At 37.7% G+C, this 23,437-nt stretch overlaps 1 protein-coding gene across 1 annotated transcript in view; it reads right to left on the bottom strand.

The window, feature by feature from the left end:
- The window catches only part of LOC114644392 (L-threonine ammonia-lyase), a 33,455-nt gene that overhangs the window by 5,641 nt on the left and 4,377 nt on the right, over window positions 1-23,437 (bottom strand). Inside the window, exons 3-9 of the mRNA XM_028792534.2 lie at window positions 14,189-14,305; window positions 11,411-11,652; window positions 9,785-9,950; window positions 8,864-8,963; window positions 3,632-3,707; window positions 1,337-1,462; window positions 65-232 (exon numbers count right to left, since the gene is read on the bottom strand). Of these exons, the coding sequence (XP_028648367.2) occupies window positions 65-232; window positions 1,337-1,462; window positions 3,632-3,707; window positions 8,864-8,963; window positions 9,785-9,950; window positions 11,411-11,652; window positions 14,189-14,305 (995 nt within the window). The remainder of the gene's footprint in view (window positions 1-64; window positions 233-1,336; window positions 1,463-3,631; window positions 3,708-8,863; window positions 8,964-9,784; window positions 9,951-11,410; window positions 11,653-14,188; window positions 14,306-23,437) is intronic.

The raw sequence follows: 23,437 nt of genomic DNA, 5'->3' as shown, positions 1-23,437 counted from the left end.
TATGTGTACTTGTACATTTTTTCTTAAATACCCATGATTGCTTGTGGGTCTTTTAGTGACTTACCTTGCATCCTGCCTTGCTAGGAGATCAAGGAGTTTACCAACGTCTCCCGGTCCTTCTCCTAGTTGGACTGAAAACTTTCCAACTCTGTCATCAATTGCTAGAGCCCTATCCACACAATGGCGTATCAAGGGCAGCTCCATATTAGCACTGCATACAGCTATAGCAACCCTGGAAAAAATAATGTTTCCATTTGGGCATGGTAGACTATCATTTAAATGTCACTTACAAAAATATTTAATTTTGTAACAAATACATTTTGGTTCATCCCTAGTTTAAGTCCAGAAAAATAATGGGACTGTTGGTGACTAGGTGTCCTATGAACGTCAAAACACTTGCAGCAGTCTGGTAATTACTGAATGTGGTGTCAGGTTAGTGACAGTAGTTTATCAGTATTTGCGTGTGTTGTAACAATTAGAGTACTTTCTTTCATAATCTCAGCTTCAGTTTTCTACTTTAGAATCTCTTATATCCCACACGTGTAGTACAGATGTCTGACTTTTCACCATATTTATAAATTACCAGAAATGTCATTATTTGACCTTTCTCTCTCACTTCAGAACACGGAGAGTAGCAGATTGTGTTCATTTGAACCTTACTGAGGCACATGGCCAAGGAAGTTGGCAAGCATTCAAGTTGTTCTCCAAAGGAATGACAACACTCTCATATCCTGACAGCCACTTGGCTCTCCATGGACACTTAGTATGAATAAACAGTGATCTAATGGACTACACACATGCAGAATTTAAATCATCTGGGTAGACTGCATATGTGCTGTGGCTTTAAGATCAGATGCTGAGGTAGCACAACAATGTACAGACCACAGATGCTTATTAAACCATTTTTTTGAGCTTTGCTAATGAAGTTCAGACACAAACTGTTACACTGCTTGTTTTCAAAAGGCATTCTTTAGGACTTTTACCATGGAATCAGCAATCTTTCTCGTATACATACAAAGCATGCAGTTAATTCTCTAATATGTTTTAGTGTCTAACTAGTATGGCTAGTCAATCAAGAGTGAACAGTTGTAATCTCTACTATGTTCAACCACCAAAAGTGCCATTATTTTTGTCTCCTACTGTCTATATGAAATACTTTGAGATGGCGCTCTTCATGAAATGGAGTATTGTATGCAAAATGAAGACTGAAGAATTTCATGAGAATCTTTTTTTCAAAACCTCTTTATAGAATTAGCTATGTCAACATTCATAATTTGCTTAGAAGATACTCAGTTAAAGCATATGGTGTTCAAAACTGCACTTCTTCTCCTCTTACCTCTTTCCTCGTAGCTCCGGCAACTTTCCTGAAATGACTGCAGCAAGCCCAATGGCTCCTTCAGTATCCACAAGGACTCGTTCATACTCCTGAATCCTTAGCATTGAAACAAGGACATCTTCCTCCCTGGGAGAAATGCCAGAATAGTAGATTTTATGATTTAGATTTTATAGCTTGGTGTTTACAGAGTATGAGAATAGTCGATATATATATATATATATATATATATATATATATATATATATATATATTGTGGCGAGTGGCTGGGGGCGGTACCCAGCCAGGACGCCCGGAAGGACCAGAGGAGGGATTATGCCTCCTCCGGACCATGAGGGGGCGACCTCCCTGGTGGCTATGGGGACCACGGGAAAGGAGCATGGAAGCTCAACCCTACAGGGGCCCGTGGTCACCGCCGGGGGCGCCAAAATGCCTGGAGAGCCCTGGTCGTCAGCACTTCCGCCACACCCGGAAGTGCTGGAGGGACGAAGACCAGGGACACCCGGAGTGCTTCCGGGTGCACAGCCGGGACTTCTGCCACACCAGGGAGTGCTGGCGGAAGTTCATCGGGAGGCACCTGGAGCACGTCCGGGTGAACATAAAAGGGGCCGCCTCCCTCCATTCAGTGGCTGGAGTCAGGTGGAAGAGGACAGAGCTTGGTGGAGAGGAGTGGAGGCGGCCAGGAAGAAAGGCATAGAGGAAAGAGGCCTGGACTAAGGGTGACTGGTGCTGGGGCACTGGATTGGGCGTGGCACTTTGTAAATATAATTATGAATAAACTTGTGTTGGTGACTGAACCATTGGTGTCTGCCTGTCTGTGTCCAAGCTACCTTCCACAATATATATTTGATATATTTAGGTGTCCTAGCTTTTGAGAATGCCATATTTTGCTTGTTTAATGAATTTCACAATTTCAAGACATATTTTGTTTTAATTATCTGTTTCAAAATACTGAAACAAGATAGCAGATATTATATGTCTGATTTAATTTCTTGTTTTGATTCTGTTTCAGTTTGTGGTAATTTCAGTTTTTTGTCTGTAAAGTGTAAGGTTTAAGAATGTTATGTTATTTTACATTACAGATGGAAAAAAATTAATTTAAACAAATCTACAACAATAAAAACAACAAGAAAACAATAACAACTATTAACATTAACAATTGTCTTGCAGTGCTTCAGTATCTTGTGTGACCGCCTCTTGCAACCACCTCCAGTAGATAGAACCAATTAGCTGCTGACTACAACAACTTTGTATGGCCTGCTGTACAGTGAGGTTGGGTATAAGGTATAAGTAAGGGACCTCTGACAGGTCACCTTGTTCTAAGCACGAAGCCTGTCTTTCACTGTGCTGTCACTGATGTGGGCATTTTGTTCACTGGCTATTTCAGAAGGAGTATGTAGGGCAGATGTGAAGCAATCTCTGAGATGGGCCAGTCTGATATGTCAGTCCTGCTCTTGGCCAGTCTACTGAAACCTTGCCAGCAGTCGGTACACAGTGGAGCAGCTTAATCCATATTGTCTGGCTACTCTGGCACATGGTATGTCTGACCGCAATAATAATAATAATAATTCTTTACATTTATATAGCGCTTTTCTCACTACTGAAAGCGCTGTTCACGCAGGGACGACCAGGGAAGCAAACACGCAACCTCCTTACTGCAAAGCAGTAGTGCTACCGCTGTGCCACTTGTGTGGATTTAAGGGCCATCTCCCTTGCCTCTGATTATTTTAACGCTTTATTTAACCAATTAAGCGTGGCCTTTGACGTTCCATGATGTAAGCTTTGAATTAAGGTGATCTCATCCTGCATTGTTCCATTTGGACCTCCTTATGTAAAAGTACACTTAATTAGCATTTGGCAATTTGCAATGCTCCACAGCATAAACCGAATTGCCGGTAGAGGTCTAAAACAAATTGACAACTTTTTGCGAAAATATACAACCTGTAATTATAGTTGTCTCATTCTAGAAAATGCTGTGTTACTTTTATCTTTTAGAATATATTCAAACTTATAAATGATGAAGTAATTAGTACAAGAGTTTCTTGCCTGAAGAAGGGGCCTGAGTTGCCTTCAAAAACTTGCATATTGTAATCTTTTTAGTTAGCCAATAAAAGGTGTCATTTTGCTTGCTCAATATAATCAAAGACAAAGACAGGTATACATAATAAACTAACAGGTGTAGAAGAGAACTATATGTTCAGTCCACATACAAGTGTCTTGTGGCTTTCAGCATCTTCAGTAATGTACTATATAATAATGTAATCTTTAGGTACAAATAAGATTATAGTATTCTTCTACCTGACAGCCACAACTTTGTCCACCAGTTTCTTTGCAATCTGGTATGTGTTATTACCAAATGGGGGTCCCACAAGATCTAAAAAGGCAAGAGGAATAATCAGTTCAATTAAATCCTGTCAATGTCATATTACAGTATACTAATTTCTGTAAGCATTTTCCCTGAAAACACTCTGAAATTTTATTAATGATATGTCAACGCAGATGGTAAATTATCAGTAAAGTAAATTTTTAGCACATTATTCACGTTGCTTAATTGTCATTCATTTTTAGCTGTTCATTACAGTATTTGTTGCTTATTTCCATTTCCAACCAAGTTAAAATATAAATGGGCAACTATGGATGGCTTTGAAGGCATATTAAGAGAAGAGTACACAGTTTTCCACCAGGTGTATGCCATCAGGCACTATGGCTGGTGCTGTGGACCTGGACTTCATATCTTGAGGCTGTTTGCTCAACACCCACCAATGAGTCATTATGCGACTGAACAAGATGATAATCCTGATGGTGATGACATTACCAAATTTGGGCAAAAAGTCTTGTGTACTTTTTTAGGCAGTTTGAGTGGTCTAGTGGCTAGAGCATTGGACTTTAACCCAGATACTTCTCAGTTCAATATTCTTCTGCAGCACAATGTGTGACCTTGCGTAAATCACTTTGCCAGCCTGTGCTCCAATTTTAAAAAATATATGTAAATAATTGTAATATGTACACATCTTGGTATGGCATCTACTCCACAAATACTACTTGTACATACTTCATAAGCAAATCAAAGACAAACAGATTAGTCAAGAAAAGGCACAAGAAAACCTTGCAAGCTAAACAGGTAAAATACGATTATAAATGGAAATGGGACAATCATGTAGCTACTGCGAAAACCTAAAACAGCATCAAGTGTTTGATGTTTAGGAATAAAGAAAAGGTCATCAACCTGTTTTCAAAGGCAAAAACACTGAAAACAAATCGGCACATGTCGTTTATGCAGATGCTAAACAAAAAATCCTTTCTGTATGTAATCAAGCAGAGAATTATGAATTCTCTTCTTCCTAGATGGTACCTGCAGAGCTTACTGTCAACTTATAAAACTAGGTTTATAATAAGCAACTGATGAACAGTGAGCACTTGCCTTTAATGTACATTACAAATTGTAATGCTTTTTATTTTGTAGCACAGCTATCCCTGGACAATGTGTTATATTTTACATTATAGTGTATAACAAAATACATATCCTTTCATAGCTAAATAATCAATATTCTGTAAAATACCCCAATGCCTTTTAAAGTCTTCTAAATTGTATGTGCATTATTTCTGCTGATCATCCTTCTAAATGAAATACACATTACCCTGCAGTTGTGTATGCTGTTTACGCTAATATGCAGTCTTATGCATGCTTGAGTGTAATTAGGACTCATTACATTGTTTATAACAAACTCATTGAACCATCCAGCAGGGACCATCTGACTCATTTATACAGAAACAACAGTGAAAAACTGATTATAAACATTCAGTCATTGATGACAAATTGGTTTGCTGAACAGAAACAAGTTGACAGGGTGGCTCATTGTGCACATTCATAGGGAAAGCTTACATGTGCTATTCAGGTGAAGGCAAAGATAAATAAGGACAACTGCTTGGGATTCAAGTCCTCAGAGAAACTGTAACCATGGTCAGAGAGAGAAATAAAATAAGTAAAATAACTTAAATAATGCCTGCAAGTGCCACACAGGATGGACAGGCATCCCAACCAGGATAGGGGATAGTTCCTTACCCAAATGGGAGGCTCCAAGTGGACAGACAGGCATCCCGGCCAAGAGAGAAAAAGGTGACCTACTCGTACAAGACTCTCCCTGGTGGACTGTTGAACATTCCAGCCAAAGAAGAACAAGATTCCTTACCCGGATGGGAAGCCCCAGGCAGATAGACAGGCGCCTAGACCGGACATATGTATAGTACAGTGATCCCTCCTCAATCGCAGGGGTTGCGTTTCAGAACCCCCCGCGAAAGGTGAAAATCCGTGAAGTAAAAACCATATGTTTATATGGTTATTTTTATATTGTCATGCTTGGGTCACAGATTTGCACAGAAACACAGGAGGTTGTAGAGAGACAGGAACTTTATTCAAACACTGCAAACAAACATTTGTCTCTTTTTCAAAAGTTTAATCGTGCTCCATGACAAGACAGAGATGACAGTTCTGTCTCACAATTAAATGAATGCAAACATATCTTCCTTTTCAAAGGACTGCGTCTCAGGAGAAGAGAATGTCAGAGAGAGAGAGAGAGAGAGAGAAAAAAGAAAACAATCATAAATCAATAGGGCTGTTTGGGCTTTTAAGTATGAATGTCAGAGAGAGAGAGAGAGAGAAGCAAACAATCAAAAACCGATAGGTGCCGTTCGAGCTTTTTAAGTATGTGAAGCACCGTGCAGGAAGCATATAGCTTGACAAAGCAGCCACAAGTAAGCCCAGCAAGGAATGGAGCAATTTGAAGGTTGTCTTTCAGCATTTTTTAGACGATCGTCCGTATCCTCTAGGGGTGCGAACAGCCCCCCTGCTCACACCCCCTCCGTTAGGAGCAGAGAATGTCAGAGCGAGAGAGAGAGAAAAGCAAACAATCAAAAATCAGTAGGTGCTGTTTGGGCTTTTAAGTATGCGAAGCACCGTGCAGGAAGCATATCGCGTAACAAGTAAGCCCAGCAAGGAAGGGAGCAATGTGAAGGTAGTCTTTCAGCATTTTTTGAGGAGTGTCCGTATCCTCTAGGGGTGCGAACAGCCCCCCTGCTCACAATATATTTGAGGAGTTTTATTTAATACGTAATACATGCTCTGATTGAGTAACTTCTCAGCCATCTGCCAATAGCGTTCCTTGTATGAAATCAACTGGAAAAACCAACTGAGGAAGCATGTACCAGAAATTAAAAGACCCATTGTCCACTGAAACCCATGAACCAGTGAAAAATCCACGATATACAGTACTGTGCAAAAGTTTTAGGTAGGTGTGAAAAAATGCTGTAAACAAAGAATGCTTTCAAAAATGGAAGTGTTAATCATTTATTTTTATCAATTAACAAAATGCAGTGAATGAACAAAAGAGAAATCTAAATCAAATCAATATTTGGTGTGACCACCCATTGCCTTCAAAACAGCATCAATTCTTCTAGGTACACTTGCACACAGTTTTTGAAGGAACTCGGCTGGTAGGTTGTTCCAAACATCTTGGAGAACTAACCACAGATCTTCTGTGGATGTAGGCTTCCTCACATCCTTCTGTCTCTTCATGTAATCCCAGACATACTCGATGATGTTGAGATCAGGGCTCTGTGGGAGCCATACCATCACTTCCAGGGCTTCTCGTTCTTCTTTATGCTGAAGATAGTTCTTAATGACTTTGGCTGTATGTTTGGGGTCGTTGTCCTGCTGGGGTCAATCATACGCCTCCCTGATGGTATTGCATAATGGATAAGTATCTGCCTGTATTTCTCAGCATTGAGAACACCATTAATCCTGACCAAATCCATTTGCAGAAATGCAGCCCCAAACGTTCAAGGAACCTCCACCATGCTTCACTGTTGCCTGCAGACACTCATTATTGCAGCCCTTTGACGAACAAACTGCCTTCTGCTACAGCCAAATATTTCAAATTTTGACTCATCAGTCCAGAACACCTGCTGCCATTTTTCTTCACCCCAGTTCCTATGTTTTCGTGCATACTTGAGTTGCTTGGCCTTGTTTCCACATCGGAGGTATGGCTTTTTGGCTACAACTCTTCCATGAAGACCACTTCTGGCCAGACTTCTCCGGACAGTAGATGGGTGTACCTGGGTCTCACTGGTTTCTGCCAGTTCTGAGCTGATGGCACTGCTGGACATCTTCCGATTTTGAAGGGTAATATCTTTGTCTGGGAGAGACCTTGCTGATGCAGTATAACTACCTTGTGTCTTGTTGCTGTGCACAATCTTGCCATGACATGAAACTGTCTTCCACAACCTCACCTTGGTAGCAGAGTTTGGCTGTTCCTCACCCAGTTTTAAGCCTCCTACACAGCTGTTTCTGTTTCAGTTAATGACTGTGTTTCAACCTATGTGTGACATTGATGATCATTAGCACCTGTTTGGTATAATTGGTTGATCATACACCTGAGTATAATCCTACAAAATCCCTCACTTTGTGCAAGTGTACCTATAAGAATTGATGCTGGTTTGAAGGCAAAAGGTAGTAACACCAAATATTGATTTGATTTAGATTTTTCTTTTGTTCGCTCACTTTGTATTTTGTAAATTGATAACAATAAACAATCATTATTTATATTTCTGAAAGCATTCTTTGTTTACAGCATTTTTTCACACCTGCCTAAAACTTTTGCAAAGTACTGTATATTTAAAAATTCTTACATATAAAATCCGCGATAGAGTGAAGCCGCGAAAGTCGAAGCACGATATAGCGAGGGATTACTGTACCTTCCTTGACCGGAATAAAAGGGAAGGACTGTCTCTGGGGGATGTTTATTCCCCTTGGACGCTAGATGGCAGCAGCACTGGATATCAGTACCCATTCTGAAACCAGCAGGAAATGCAGAGAATTGTAGTATAGGTAACACAGCCCTGATGGGGGTCCGTGGGTGCCACAAGATGGCAGTGCAGGAAGATGCACTCCCTGTTATTTGAGACTTCTGTATGACCCGGAAGTGCTTCCAATGGGCCAGAGTCCTAGCACCAGAAGTACTCCAGAGTCCTTAATAAAAAGGGACCACACTGATTTTTCCTGGCAAGTCGGAACTGAGAGGAAGGCAGACACTTGAATGGAGGAGAGCAATGCGATAAAGAGAGCGAGAGAAGAAGAGACAACAATTGGTGTATCTGATTGTACAGAGGAATTTGTGTATAATAAACACCCTTTACTTGAACCCAGGGCTGTTTTGCTTGTTTGTTTTTTGGGGCTGTATGTCTTCCAAACCCCCCCCCCCCCCCCCCCCCCCCCCGGCCTTTAACTGGAAAATACATAGATGTCAAGACTGGGTCCAACATTCACAATCAAGCAAGCAGGTAACACAAAAAAAACAGGTACAAGCACAGAAACCAGTGAGCTAGGAAAGAGCAGTGTCAGCCACATTAGCCAGTAAAAGAAAGGTTGACCAAAAAGTTGATACAGAGTTACAATAACTCATACCATTATCTTTTGCAGAAATAGATACAAAAATATACACACTTTTACAAATGGGAGAGATTAATATACAGTACCTCCATAAAGTTTGCGATTAGGATTGCTGTGGAAATCCTTAACAGGGTATCCAAGTTTTATAGACTGCTGTAGCAGTGGAAAATCTTCAGGTTCCACACCCTTTGGAAGAGAACATGCAAAATGAATATGAATGTATGGGATAGTCTATGCATTGTTTAATGTCCTGACGTTTTCCCCACTTAGAATGAGATACTGTTTGCAGAAGGACTAATCCAGCACAAGTGCTGCCAGACCTGATAAGTTTTAAACACGCAAGTTAGACATGTTTATAATTTCTCACCGATTTTTTCAGGATCGCCTGTTGGAATGAAGGAGGTTTTGACATTTACTTATTAATCTTATGCTATCATGGATAGCAAGTCAATCAGAAACTTAATTTGTAGTGTAAAGCATCCATTTTGTCCAAATTATACACATGGGGAATAAGAATAAATCAGTACAATGCTGTAACTGAGCATTTGGTAGTATTTTAGGTCTTTATGCACTTCATTAGTATTTATCTGAAATTCTTTGTATCAGAAATAAAGACCCATTGCAGCAAGAGACCACATAATGTTATAACACGATACTGTCCTAATAATATGTTCAAATGCAACTTCACCTTTTTGTCCATGAACAATGCACTTTATTTCACCTGTTTGTCCTCTTTCTATAGGCAAACACATCTTATCTATATGCAAGTATAACATACCTCCACAAGTTATATTGCACTTGAGGACTGCACTGAGATTGTGTTCATCATGTAAATTGTCATACACACTGACAATATGATTAATAAATGAAAACTAACAGGCACTCACACTCATTAGGAAAACTGCCTAAATAGGATGTTCAACAGTTTTACAGTATAAAAGTTTGCCTTTTTGAGATTTATGTCCTTGCAAATATTATCAAGACCATGCATTTTCTGGAATACTCACAATGATGGTGATGTTTGGGTTAAGCTGTTTCAGAGCAGCTGCAGTCCCTGCCAGTAGTCCACAGAGGCCCCCTGCTGGAAGGATCACAGCATCCAGTCTGGGTATTTGTTCGTACATTTCAAGGCCCATAGTGCCCAGACCAGCTAAATATATTGAACTTTCCTCCCTATTAAAAATAATAATCATTTTAGAGTAATATTTATTTAGGTTGGTAGTACAGTGTAGTAGGTAGGGATTTTAATTTAAAATGACATAGAACAGAATTTGAAATCTTAACAATGGTGCTTTGAGAATTCCCAAAATGCAGTGTTGTTGATTTAGGTGTAAAGTAAGCAAGCTACATCTTAGGATTCACAATCTGCAGGGGCCTCACAAAAATGCAGAATTTTTTTTTGGCTTTTAAAATTTTATGTGGCTTTTTATGCGTACTGTAGTTTCAAATATATAATCAGTAAATACATTTTTTGAAAATAATTTGTATTTTTCACTTGAAATACCTTACTATTAAATACTTAAAAGGCATATACTGTATATGTTTTCAGTTTTTTTGTGGCAACCTAAGGTCCTGTTTTGGTATGCAACTTTGTGAGACCTTCTGGTGTTACATTTTACTAACAGGCCTCCAAGCTTTGTATAGCTTAAGGCCTAACCAAGTCTAAATCTGGCACTGTCAAAGTGTCACTGACTAAATCTTTATGAATGTCTGACTATTAGGTGCCTGTAGTGTACAGACAAGGAGCTTTGGAATGGTGGTTAATTAATAAATACAAAGGATGACTATTTAAATTCTTAGATCATGTTGTGCACATGGACTGTAATTACACCATAAACAACTTTGTGATGATACTAACTATGAAAGGAACTGCATGTATAAAAATTTATATCAGTGATTAGTTTGTGAAGTTTTTAGATGCCTATACTTTTTACTTTTTATTCCAATTTTGACATTAACACTCATGAGAGCAACACATTTTTATGTAAAGACGTGATAAAAAAATTAAACTAAAAGTGTATCCATTAGTGATTTTTTTTACTACAATTATTTTGGAATTATCATTGTAATAGGTTGTGGAGCTAATTTTAAGTCATAAAGACTTAAAACTAGTCATAAAGTCATAAAGGTGGTCAGAAATGTTGTCCTCAGTGTGTACTTTCAGTGATTCTGTATAAAATTTAAACTTACAGACTGATCTGCAATTTATTATATAAGCATGTTAAGCAAGCAAACACTTAGTGGCTACAAAGTAGGACATGCTAAAAAGAGTAAATAACAGGAAACATTATACACATGAGTAAAGATGTTATCAGGTGGAACTTTGGGCTAATTCATAGTTAAAAAATGGTGCTAGGAAAGTGATAAGCCAGGTAATAAAGTAAGCTACCATAGGCAATTTAAACTAAACTGTAAAGGGTCACTATGAGCTGGCAGGTCTTATTGGTGTACAGAGTATAGTGAAAATGGTACTTGCATATTTGTCTACCTTTCTTTTATATGAAAGACATCTGTGATTTTTGTATGATGATTTTCCTGAAGTCTACTGTTTGCATGCAGTCTTTGTGAAAACTCTGTCAGTGAAATACAGTAATAACAGTGGAAATACTAAGCTGACACAACTAAGTACTTACTCCTCCAAATAAAGATATCCATTTTCTTGTGCTAGACGGCGTGCATGGCTCTGTGAGTCCATAGGGGTGCTGCCATATGAAATCACCATAGCACCATACTCACGACAAATCTTCAGCCGTGTTGGTGATGTGCTAGCAGCCATGATGACAAAGACAGGAATGCGCAGCTCTGAACCATGATAAGCCACTGCCATTGAAAAGTTGCTGTCAGATGCAACAATAACACCCTTCTTTTGCTGGTCCTGGTAAAAAAATATGATACTTTTAAAAGATGTATAGATTTCACTGCATATACAATGGATATTAAACATTTTTATCTTATTAAATGCACTGATTTCTTAATAGGTAAGGTAAGGGTAGTTCATTCATTTCTATCAGGCAAAACTGATCAATCTGCTGCTTTACTGTCAGTCTCTTCAAACGTTTCGATTATTAGCCTACAATTAATTAAGAATTCTGCTGGAAGAATCATAACTGGTATTGCACACGTGTGCATGGGAGGCAGCTAAAGGGCTTGAATGAGGGTAATTCTGAGCCAGACCGGAATGTATCAGAGTGCACTGACTCTTTTTCTCGCTTATCTACAGAAACGTTCACGGGAAATCCCGCCTGGTCCTGATGACATCAAGCCTGCTTCCGACCCCTTTGACGTCACTTCCAGGTTCGAGCCTATGGACGAAGACCCTTCTGGGTCTGGCCCTGCTGATGTCATTTCCGGTCTCGAGCCTATAGAGGAAGACCATTCTGGTTCTGACCCCCTGATGTTATTTCCTGTATTGGCCTTTAAAAGCCACCACTTTTCTCCTATCTCTTCAGTTCTATTTTGGATTTTGAATCGTGCACTTCAGTGCTATCATTTTTGCAATTTTGCAGCCAGGAAACAATATACGGGTGGCTGCCCCAAACCTTGCTATGGATTTTGGTCGAGTTTGTGACACTGGGAAATACTAGATCCATCCATCCATTCAGCCATCCATTTTCCAACCCGCTGAATCCGAACACAGGGTCACGGGGGTCTGCTGGAGCCAATCCCAGCCAACACAGGGCACAAGGCAGGAACCAATCCTGGGCAGGGTGCCAACCCACCGCAGGGAAATACTAGATCCACTTCTTAAATCTCCAGTTAAATTTAGAGCCAATCTCAAAATTCTGTTTCTGTCTTTGTAAAGGCTATGAACACCTTTGCTTGTCTTTTCTTTATAGACCTCATTGTTTACAGTATGTTGGAGCTCATGGTGGTAAGTCTCATGTGAATATTCTAAGGAAATTTTGTGGCAATAAAAGCTTACAAGACTTAGCACATATGAAGTACAACTAAATCCTACCACAAGCAGATGTTACATTAAATATGTTTACCTGGAACAAAAGTGGATTGGTATTAAGCATTCTTTCCCTACTTGTAAATCAAAGTGAACAATGTTTCTTTAAATAGCAAATGCTGTAAAATGACAATAGTATTACATAGCTTGCTTAGCACCATATTTCATAGTAACACTGATTTGGCAGATAACACCTAATTCTTGGCTGTTGGCAGTGTAATGAATTTGTTATAAGATTTGTAAGAAAAGGAAAACATGTTGGTATCTTATTCAAACCCAACTGGTGATTGTTTCCTTAGTATTCTTTCTTGCTGAAAATGAATGAATATGGCACAGCCTCTGCCTCATATTACTGGTCTTCTGATAAATCATGTTTGTGAAATCTAATTTTTCTATTAATCTCAATTTATACATATTTGTGAAAAGAGGCATTCAAAATAGTTCTAATTAACATTTTTAAAAGTAGGAACAGTCATCCATCCATCCATTTTCTAACCCGCTGAATCCGAACACAGGGTCACGGGGGTCTGCTGGAGCCAATCCCAGCCAACACAGGGCACAAGGCAGGAAACAATCCTGGGCAGGGTGCCAACCCACCGCAGGACACACACAAACACACCCACACACCAAGCACACACTAAGGCCAATTTAGAATCGCCAATCCACCTAACCTGCATGATTTTGGACTGTGGGAGGAAACCGGAGCGCCCGGAGGAAACCCACGCAGACACGGGGAGAACATGCAAACTCCACGCAGGGAGGACCCGGGAAGCGAACCCGGGTCTCCTAACTGCGAGGCAGCAGCGCTACCACTGCGCCACCGTGCCGCCCAGGAACAGTCAGTCCTGGTTCTAAATAATATAGGGTGGTCCAGATCTAACTATGCAACTTTTAATGCAATGCAATACAATAATTGCATAATTAGATCTGGACCACCCTGTGTAATATTCTCATTCAGTACTCTAATTGAATATATTTACCCATTTGGCTTTACTACAATTTTTATCTTCACTTGCTTCTGAAAATATCACTATTGACCTTTTAGAAGGAGAAGGACAAACAAACTGTAATTGCCTTTACCGCACTACTAGCATGTAGGCTTATCTTGCTCAACTGGAAGAATCCTAGCCCACCTCTTTTAAGTCAGTGGGTAACTGATGTCATATACTATTTGAAATTTGAAAAAATCTAATTCTCACTTAGAAGATCTGTTAAAAACTTTTTTAAAACCTGGCAGGATCTAAACAATAACATTTTACAATAAACATTTATATTGGGGAAAAGGGATTATCTTCCCTCTTTTCTACTTTTAACTTTTTACTCCGGCTGTGGGGGTTTTGTTAAGCTTGACTTAATTATATGGAATGTTACTTGCTTTTAATAAAATTGATAGAAAATACATTTTTTGGAATATAATACTGTACTTTTATTAAGTCTTCAATTGGCACCTTATACACACCTGGCGCAGTGACATCAGTAGGTAGAGCACTCCACGTTCCTTTACTGTTCCTGTATACTGTAAGTGTTCTTTTTTAACATAAATCTCCATACCATACTGTTTAGAAAGTCTGGAATACTGTAAAAGCCAGAATGAGACACACAGAAAATATTAAGTTGTACAGAGAAGACTGAGAACTTGTTTATTACAGAATATGCCCATTCAATCTATTTATTGATTTCATGGTACTAATTTTATGCACCACATTACAATGAGTAAGACGCAAATGAAACAAGGATACAATCAATAGTACATCCATCCATCCATTATCCAACCCGCTATATCCTAACTACAGGGTTATGGGGGTCTGCTGGAGCCAATCCCAGCCAACATAGGGCGCAAGGCAGGAACAAATCACTGCTGCGCCACCGTGCTGCCCTCAATAGTACATACCTGCCATTTTGTTTCTTATCAATCAATTCACATCAGCTCTCCTCTCCTACCCAATTCAAAGTGCTATGTGATCAAAGAAGTTAATATAAAGTAAGTATGATATTCTACTGTTCAGAATGGAGAACATTCTAGGGATTTCTGGCACTCCCATCCAGTGGTTTAAATCCTATCTGACCGAAAAGCAAAAGCAAGTCCAGCTCAGCAACAGTCACTCAAGGAGTCTTCTGCTGTTCTGTATCTACATGCTTCCCCTTGGCCTTATTATTTGTAACTTTGGACTGACTTATTATTAACTTCCTCAGAGTTTTCTCAGGTCACAACATGCCTAAATGAAATAAAAAGCTGGATGGAACATAACTCTTTAATATCAAACTGCAACAAAACTGAAGTCATGTCTATCGGCACTAAAGCTCAGCTTAAGAAAATGACTCTTTTTCAATTACGCTTGGTGATGATGTCATCAAACCTTTTTCTACTTCAAGGAATCTTGGTGTCATTTTTTATTCCTCCCTTTCTTATTCTACTCACATAAACCATTTAGAAACTTTTTTACTTCTACCTCTATAACATATCCCATGTTCGCTCATTCCTTTCCTTCTCTAATGCTTTTCCATACTTTTATTACATCCCTATTGACTACCGTAACTCACTACTGGCAGGTGTCTCTGCAAATCTTTATCACAGCTCCAGTTGGTTCAAAGCTGTGGTGCCAAGACTCTTTACATAGATTCACAACAGCCAGAAAACAGCACCCACTCTGATTTGCCTTCACTGGCTTCCTGTGTCTTATATGGTAAGAGTATAAAATTCTATTAATCACCTATAAAGCTTTAAATAGCCTGGCACTGGACTACTTCAATAACCTGCTTCATTACTATGTTCTTATTTAGCCACTAAGATCTTCTGCCCCAAACTAACCTGTGTTCTATGGGTGACAGAGCATTCAACTCTATAGTGCCCAGATTTTGGAACGACCTCCAAAAATTAAATAAGATAATAACAACTTAAAACTCATTTGTTCAGAGAGGCATTTTTAACTTACCCTGACATGCTGATCCTTTTTTCAGTTTAACCCCTCTGTCCAGGCGCTCAAGATGATTTGCATTTGTGTCACAAATTATACTATTTGTTCATGGTTTATGGTCTCTTATTCTAATTTAATTTCTATTTCTTGTATTTATCTTTATTTAATGTTTTATGTGGATATTAATTATTTCCAATGTTGTATATGCACTGTTGTTCATTTTGAATTTCTGTGAAGCACTTTGAGCATGGAAAAGATGCTATGTAAATAAAATGAATTACTAATATTATTATTATTTGTTCATAAATTTTGAGACAACTAAAAGTTGGCCCAAATTTTTGAACAGTATTAATAATTACCAAATTCTGAAAAAGATTTAAACTATTCTTTATTTAGGATACTTATTTTTTTGTAATTTTAAACATGTTCAGTTTATTTATTTGTACTTGGCTTTAGCCAAGTCTATCTATACTAATAAAAGGCAAAGCCCTCACTGACTGACTGACTGACTCACTCACTCACTGACTGACTGACTCACTCATCACTAATTCTCCAACTTCCCGTGTAGGTGGAAGGCTGAAATTTGGCAGGCTCATTCCTTACAGCTTACTTACAAAAGTTAGGCAGGTTTCATTTCGAAATTCTACGCGTAATGGTCATAACTGGAACATATTTTTTGTCCATACACTGTAATGGAGGAGGCGGAGTCACGTATCGCGTCATCACGCCTCCTACGTAATCACGTGAACTAAAAACAAGGAAGAGATTTACAGCACGAGTCAAACGCAGGAACGAAGGTAAATGACGTTAATTTTTGACTGTCTTTTAATACTGTGTAAGCATACATATTAACACATGTGCAATTAAACGTGTGCATTTACGGGGTGATTTCTCAGGCTTAAAAGCTCGCCTTTTATCAAACGCGGGAACAAAGGTAATTGACGTTGTTCACTGTCTTTTAATACTGTGTAACCATACATATTAACACATGTGCAATTAAACGTGTGCATTTACGGGGTGATTTCTCAGGCTTAAAAGCTCGCCTTTTACTAAAAAGGTAAATGCAAAACTATTTTCAATCAGTTTAATGAAACGCTCCCGTTAAGGATTGCAATAACATATTCGCGAGATAAGAACGAAGTAGGGGGAAATGACGGAAGAGCCGCAAACAGCGAAGAGCAAAAAATTAATTAAACAATTGAGAACGGAGCGAGTGAAGCATTCAAGCATGCTCATAAGGGAAACAAAGCACGGTGTAAAACGTAAGTTTAAATTAAGTTTATAGAAACGCTCCCGCTGCGGATTGCAATAACATATTCGCGAGATAAAAGTTTAATGAGAAGACGCGAGGTATAAACGAACCACACGCCGTGGCGCAACGTTAGGGGCAACAGTTTCAACCATTCTATGATCTGCTTCTCGCAACTGAAAGACGGCACATGGCGGATGTTAGCCGACTTGCTGACCGCAACATTAGGGGCTTCAACTCTGGCGCTGACGCCACATCTCAGTGCCAACACTTTCCAGACTCTACTTAAAACACACGCCCTCCTCACTGGACAGTTAAAAAGACCAATCAAACTAACGATGACATCAAGTATTACCCAATCAAAAGTAGGAAAGGAGGCATCTTCATAAAATGCGTGTGGGATGATTTGCATGAGACGCTGCTTTAAAAAAAATGATTAAAAAAATACGGGATAAATCCCGTCCAGTATTGATTCAAAACGGGACGCGCAATTTCATTCTGAAATGCGGCACGATTCCGTATTTTAAAGGACGGGTGGCAACCCTACAGTGCCAGGTAACCACCCATACAATCAGATTGTGATTCAGACTAGGAATGGAATGAATGTAATTACCCCGATCTACATACAAGCCGAAAGTCTTGCAACATTCAAAGATGATGGTTTGGGATAAGTACACCATACAACATAAAAGAGCTTATGAAGCCTTGAACCAAAAAAAGCAACATCTCAGAGATCGTAAAAAAAAAAATAGGAGGTAATGTCGTTTTACTCGCTGTAGATTTTATTCAAACATTACCAGTTATTCCACGAGGGAGACCAGCAGATGAACTCAACGCATGTTTAAAATCCATGCTTCTCCCACGCTCGGTTATATGTCGCGTGTTCTCGGGTAGGTACACCAAAAAATGTATACATTTAAGCATGTAATGGACAAACAAAAAATGAGGTATACCCGAGGGCACTGCAGTAGTACTTAATGTAACTTTACTTCTTAAATGTTAATGTTTTACTGTTTAATAATTTATACGCTTCTTATATGTTGTTCAAATTCTTTTATCAAAATACCAGTGACAGCGCAATGCACGATAACATGGAGTGAATACACCATACGCATCCGCCCACGGCCGCCCTGGTGTGCGCAGATAGGAGTTGATTCTACAATAAAATAAAATAAACATAAAAAGAGTAATACAATCATCACCCATAAAGCGGATAGTAGACGTGACGTACTATATGTGTACCAGATTTCAAGTCAATAGGTGAAACGGTTTGCGAGCTACAGGTGATTTAAAATCCTGGACAGACACACAAATTGCCATGGTAGCAAATTACAGAAGAAGATTTTACTGTTTAATAATTTATATTTATATGAAATGTGCTTCTTATATATTACTTCATATTCTCATATAGATAGATAGATAGATAGATAGATAGATAGATAGATAGATAGATAGATAGATAGATACATATGATAATGATGTTAATATTTATATTGATTTCTATGTTATTGAAACTGCATGTATGTGTGTATATGTATGTATATATATATATATATATATATATATATATATATATATATATATATACTAGCAAAATACCCGCGCTTCGCAGCAGAGAAGTACTGTGTTAAAGAGGTTATGAAAAAAAAAGGAAACATTTTAAAAATAACGTAACATGATTGTCAATTTAATTGTGTTGTCATTGTTATAAGTGTTGCTGTCTTTTATATATATATATATATATATATTATATATATAATATACACACACACATGAACATTTATATACATATACATATATATACATATCTACATATACACATATCTACATATATATACACACATACATAAAAACACACATAAGACTTATTGACTGAAACGAGCTTTCACGAAAACAGTTAGGGCTTTGCTACAGGATACACCCTCCACAAGTTAACCAAGTAAAAATAAAATATATATTTCTGTTTTATTTAAACCTTTTAAGTTCATATGCATAGCCCCATTTGGCTGTTTAATTTTTTTTTTCTTTCTTCAGTAATATTTAATCTCCTTAAAGAAAAAGAACATATCCATTTTACTTTTTTTGTATCTGTGTAGTAATATTTTAGTGTAAAAGAATAACCAGTATTTAAACCTTTTATGTTATTTTATACATTTATTTTACACAATGCTGAAAAATTAATAAGAAAGCTACATATTTTGGCAGCTGCTGCTTTCATTTTCAATGAAATGAAAAAAGCTCTCCAAGAGAAAACGTCAATGAAGAAGAAACAGTTTGCACTATCTAAAAAGGAGAAACCCTCATTTATAAAAGTTTGCTGCAGATGACTTAACTGAAAATAAATGAATAGTTCCTATGTGTATAATACATATTTATCTATTTGACTTATGCCTTTATTCCACCAACTTACAACATCTGAAATACAATTTGTTACATTACTTTTGTTTTTTGCAGCACAGGCAGGTGAAGTGACTTCCTCAGGGTCACACAGTGGTGTCAGTACCAGGATTTGAACTGACAAGCTCCGGGTTTGCTGAAATATTACTGAAGAAAGAAAAAAAACGAAAATGGGCAAATAGGGCTATGCATACAAATGTCCATCCATCCATTATCCAACCTGCCATATCCTAAATACAGGAGCCAATAAGTAGATATGTATATATATAGTATATATATATATATATATATATGTGAATGTATGTATGTATATATCTATGTCTATATATATATATATGTAGATATGTAAATTTGTATATGTATATATATGTTTATGTGGATGTGTATATACGTATGTATATGTAGATATGTGTATATGTAGATATGTATATATATATGTTTATGTATATATATGTTTATGTGTGTGTGTGTGCATATTATATATATAAAAGACAGCAACACTCATAACAATGACAACACAATTACATTGACAATCATGTTACGTTATTTTTAAAATGTTTCCTTTTTTTTTCATAACCTCTTTAACACATTACTTCTCCGCTGCGAAGCGCGGGTATTTTGCTAGTCTCATATAAAGTATACAGTAAGTGAAACACCAATGATCAAAGTGCTGGAACTCACCCTGACTGGAAGATCACACATCATCTATGAATTTGCTGTCACTAATTGGTCCAACATTGTATTGTGGAACTGTGGAATTTAGTCATAATCGAAAAAGAATCCCCAAGTTGCCATGGTTTGGCATTCTCTCCTTACCTGATGCCAACTTTTTTCTCTTTTTTGGGTTTTGTCTTTTTTTCATGAACCCTGGATTTCATTTCTATGTCTTGTTTTATTTTTATTTTTTTTAAATAGGTGGGATTTTTAATTAGTCAATCTTCCCTAAGTATTGCGGCAATTAGTAATGCAGTCACCTGAGCGAGATTGAAGAGCTGGTGTTAATTTGTAACTGTGGCATTTAGAGTTATCAACTCTCTTCTCTTTCTGTGTAGGACTCTCTTCAGTTATAAGCATAATGCTTAGTACTGATTTTTTTGGTTTGTTTTTTGGTTTTGAGGGATTCACCTTAGTTCTTCTGTTTTGGTCAAGGTTAGAGTTTAGTTATACAGTATTACTATTTTAACTTAAATTTCCACTGTATAAGAAAGAACATTGTTTTTTGGTTTTCACTTGAGTTTTATTATCTAACATTATTTCTTTGTAAATATTAAGTAAATCTTCACCAGTTGTATATGTTTTGTGAAGGTTTTACAGTTTTGTCCTTTCTGTTAAGGAATTATTTTTAGCATATGGTAGCTCAGAAAGAACATCCAATATGCCTACAGAAGCATGTCCCTAAATGAAAGAACTTAACTTGGAGAAAAGAGTGCTGTAATAGTAATGCCTAATATTTAGACTGGTCTGCTAGTTATTTGGAAGGAGTTCCACTGACCTTAACATTTTAAACAAACTGAAACTTGTTGAACAATCTGTGCAGGATTCTGGAATGGCTTGTTAGAGTGCTGAGTGAAAGCAAATTGAAGAGTTGCCACTTACTGCACTTTTATTTAAATACTAGACATTAAGCCCGTTACAATAACGGGTGCTAGAATAGTAGTGCATAAACATTAGTAGGAACAGTCTATATTAAATGGCAAAGGACCGTCTATTTTCTGTTACAGTAATACTGGCTTGTATGTGGCTGTAATATGCGTCACTGTATTGTGTGCCTTTAATTTTCTCTCACAGTAATACATCTCTCCAGCAAGTATTTTAATCTGTGCTGGCGTGCAGCTGATTATTGTATGTATGGCATCTCCCCAGCAACGGATTTTATGTGTGCGAAAATAAATCTACTTTTAAAAGTCATCCGATTGTAATATCATGAAAATTCGTATATTTAGGAAAACACTTTACACTTTACCGGGCCAAGTTTCTTAAACGCAAATCTGACATCCTCAGAGTGAACAACAAACACTAATCCCACCTCTTTGGGGAAGCTGGTCTCCACGTCTCAGTAACCGATTGGATTTTTCGTGCGTTATGTTTTAGGTCTTACCTCATTTACCGAAATCCGATTGGATCGGCCGCGTGATATTTTACAGGTCCCGCCCTCTCTGTCTTGTGTGACGCGTCAGGCGGCCTTTGAAGCATCGCACCGTGCCCCGCACATGCGCACTTCACCAGAAGACACACACACACGGACACATGGACGCACATAGGGATTTTATTAAAGAGGATAGTTATATCATACACAAAGAATAGCCACAGAGTGTTTCCAATATCAGAAGATAAAAAGAAACAAGGAAAATGCTTATCAATAAGACAGCTAGGCAACTTGTTTGTTTATTTTTTATTAACAGTGTTCATTATTTACTTTATGTCAATGTGTTTTCTGTTGTGTTGCTTGTGTTATGTGGGTCGTTCCCCAAGAGGCAGGGCCACCTGCCTAACACTGCAGGGGATTGCCCTCAGCCCTGTAAAGGTTTTGTTTGTGTATTACTGGAGTTTTGACCTCTGTGCTGTGTTTTTCAACCCTTCTTTGGATTTGTGATTGGGACTTGTTTGCTGTGGATCGACTATGCTATTTCAACATTCCCACTATGCCTTTTGTGCTTTTAGGAGTTTCACTGTTTAACAGAGCTTTTTTTGAAAAAGAAATCTTTTATTTATACAAAATTCTTCATTACCCTTTTTGCGTGACAAGCCAGTGTTGACAGTTTTCCCTTCTAGTGGATATTTTGAGTCATTAGGACTTAATGCTTTGGGACTCTCTAGTTCATAACAATAACATTTACTTAAAGTCTGAAATATGCCTTCATAGAAAGCCCTTTACCATCTAATAATGTTTAGACAGAGAGTAAAATGAATAATTTGCAAAATAATACAAATAAAAATGTAACCACTAAATGAAATATTGAAAATTAGAATGGCACATAAACAAAAATGATTATTTCCAGCACTTTTTGTATGATTGTTTCCACTACTTTTTATAAATGACTTAGCAGTTCTATTCCTTAAATTTCTATTTTATTTCAAGGCAACAACACATTTCTCTTGGTTTTTGCTGGAGTTTACTTACACATCTTTGTAATGTCCATTGAGTTTAGCTCCACCTATAGCCACTAGGTTGATCTATAAATTAACCATTATTCACCTATTTCTGTTGTCATACAAAATTAGGTCATGTGATAGGTTGACCAAGGGGAAAAAGGGAGCTTGGCAGAGTCACTTTGCTCTAGCAAAAATGTTTGTTAAACATCTTTATGTACTGTTGTGACTATTGTGATTTATGATCTTTGTCCGATTTTAATATTTCTTTGCCTGTTCCTGTGTAGCCTATTTGTGTATGACCACAACCTGCCTGCTTTTGACAATATTTCAAATAATAAATAGTAACTTTTATATTATGTGCCATTCTTTATGTCAGTTCATTTAGATCTGCACACTAAGGAGTGTGCTGTAAGATATTCTTTCCAGGGTAACACACCACGTTTTTGTTCTAGAGTCTGGCTTCTTCATGACAGCAGCCCAAGCTGGATTTAAGGTTGGTGGGCCCTTGATATTGTCTGAATTTACTTTGCAGAGCTCAAGGTTCCCTTTTACAGTCCAAAGACAAACTGTGAGATCAAAACACACATGTAAATTATATGGTCTGAATGAGTGTTGGTTTAGTGTGATTCCTACTGCTTTGAGGTCATTACTTCAGTGACAGACTCTGGTTCCTAGCTACTCCGAACAGAAGAAAGTTTATATAGAAGAAGAACAGAGGAATTCATTACTTTGAATTTTCCAAATATGAACTACTCTGCAGTGAAAAAGTTATTTACATCACTATGCCAATGAAAAATATGAGCTTAATAAATAAAGTATAATAAATATCACATTCTGCAAAATGGTCCATGTTAAATTAAATCATAAATATCTACATCTTAGTATGTGGAGCTCGAGATTTGACTGGAGGAGCACAGTGGACCCTAGTTCTTTAAGAGAATATTTATTAAGTCACTGCACACTGAATCTAGCCAATAGCAGATCTGCATCTCCTCTTTAGTTTTCAAGATTAACCTATGTTAATCTTGAGGACTGTTCTTGAGTATACAACAAC

This window comes from Erpetoichthys calabaricus, chromosome 2, assembly GCF_900747795.2.
Source record: "Erpetoichthys calabaricus chromosome 2, fErpCal1.3, whole genome shotgun sequence".
Lineage (NCBI taxonomy): Eukaryota > Metazoa > Chordata > Cladistia > Polypteriformes > Polypteridae > Erpetoichthys > Erpetoichthys calabaricus.
The sequence above is the reverse complement of the archived record's forward strand: the minus strand, read 5'-3'. Positions and strand labels throughout refer to the sequence as shown.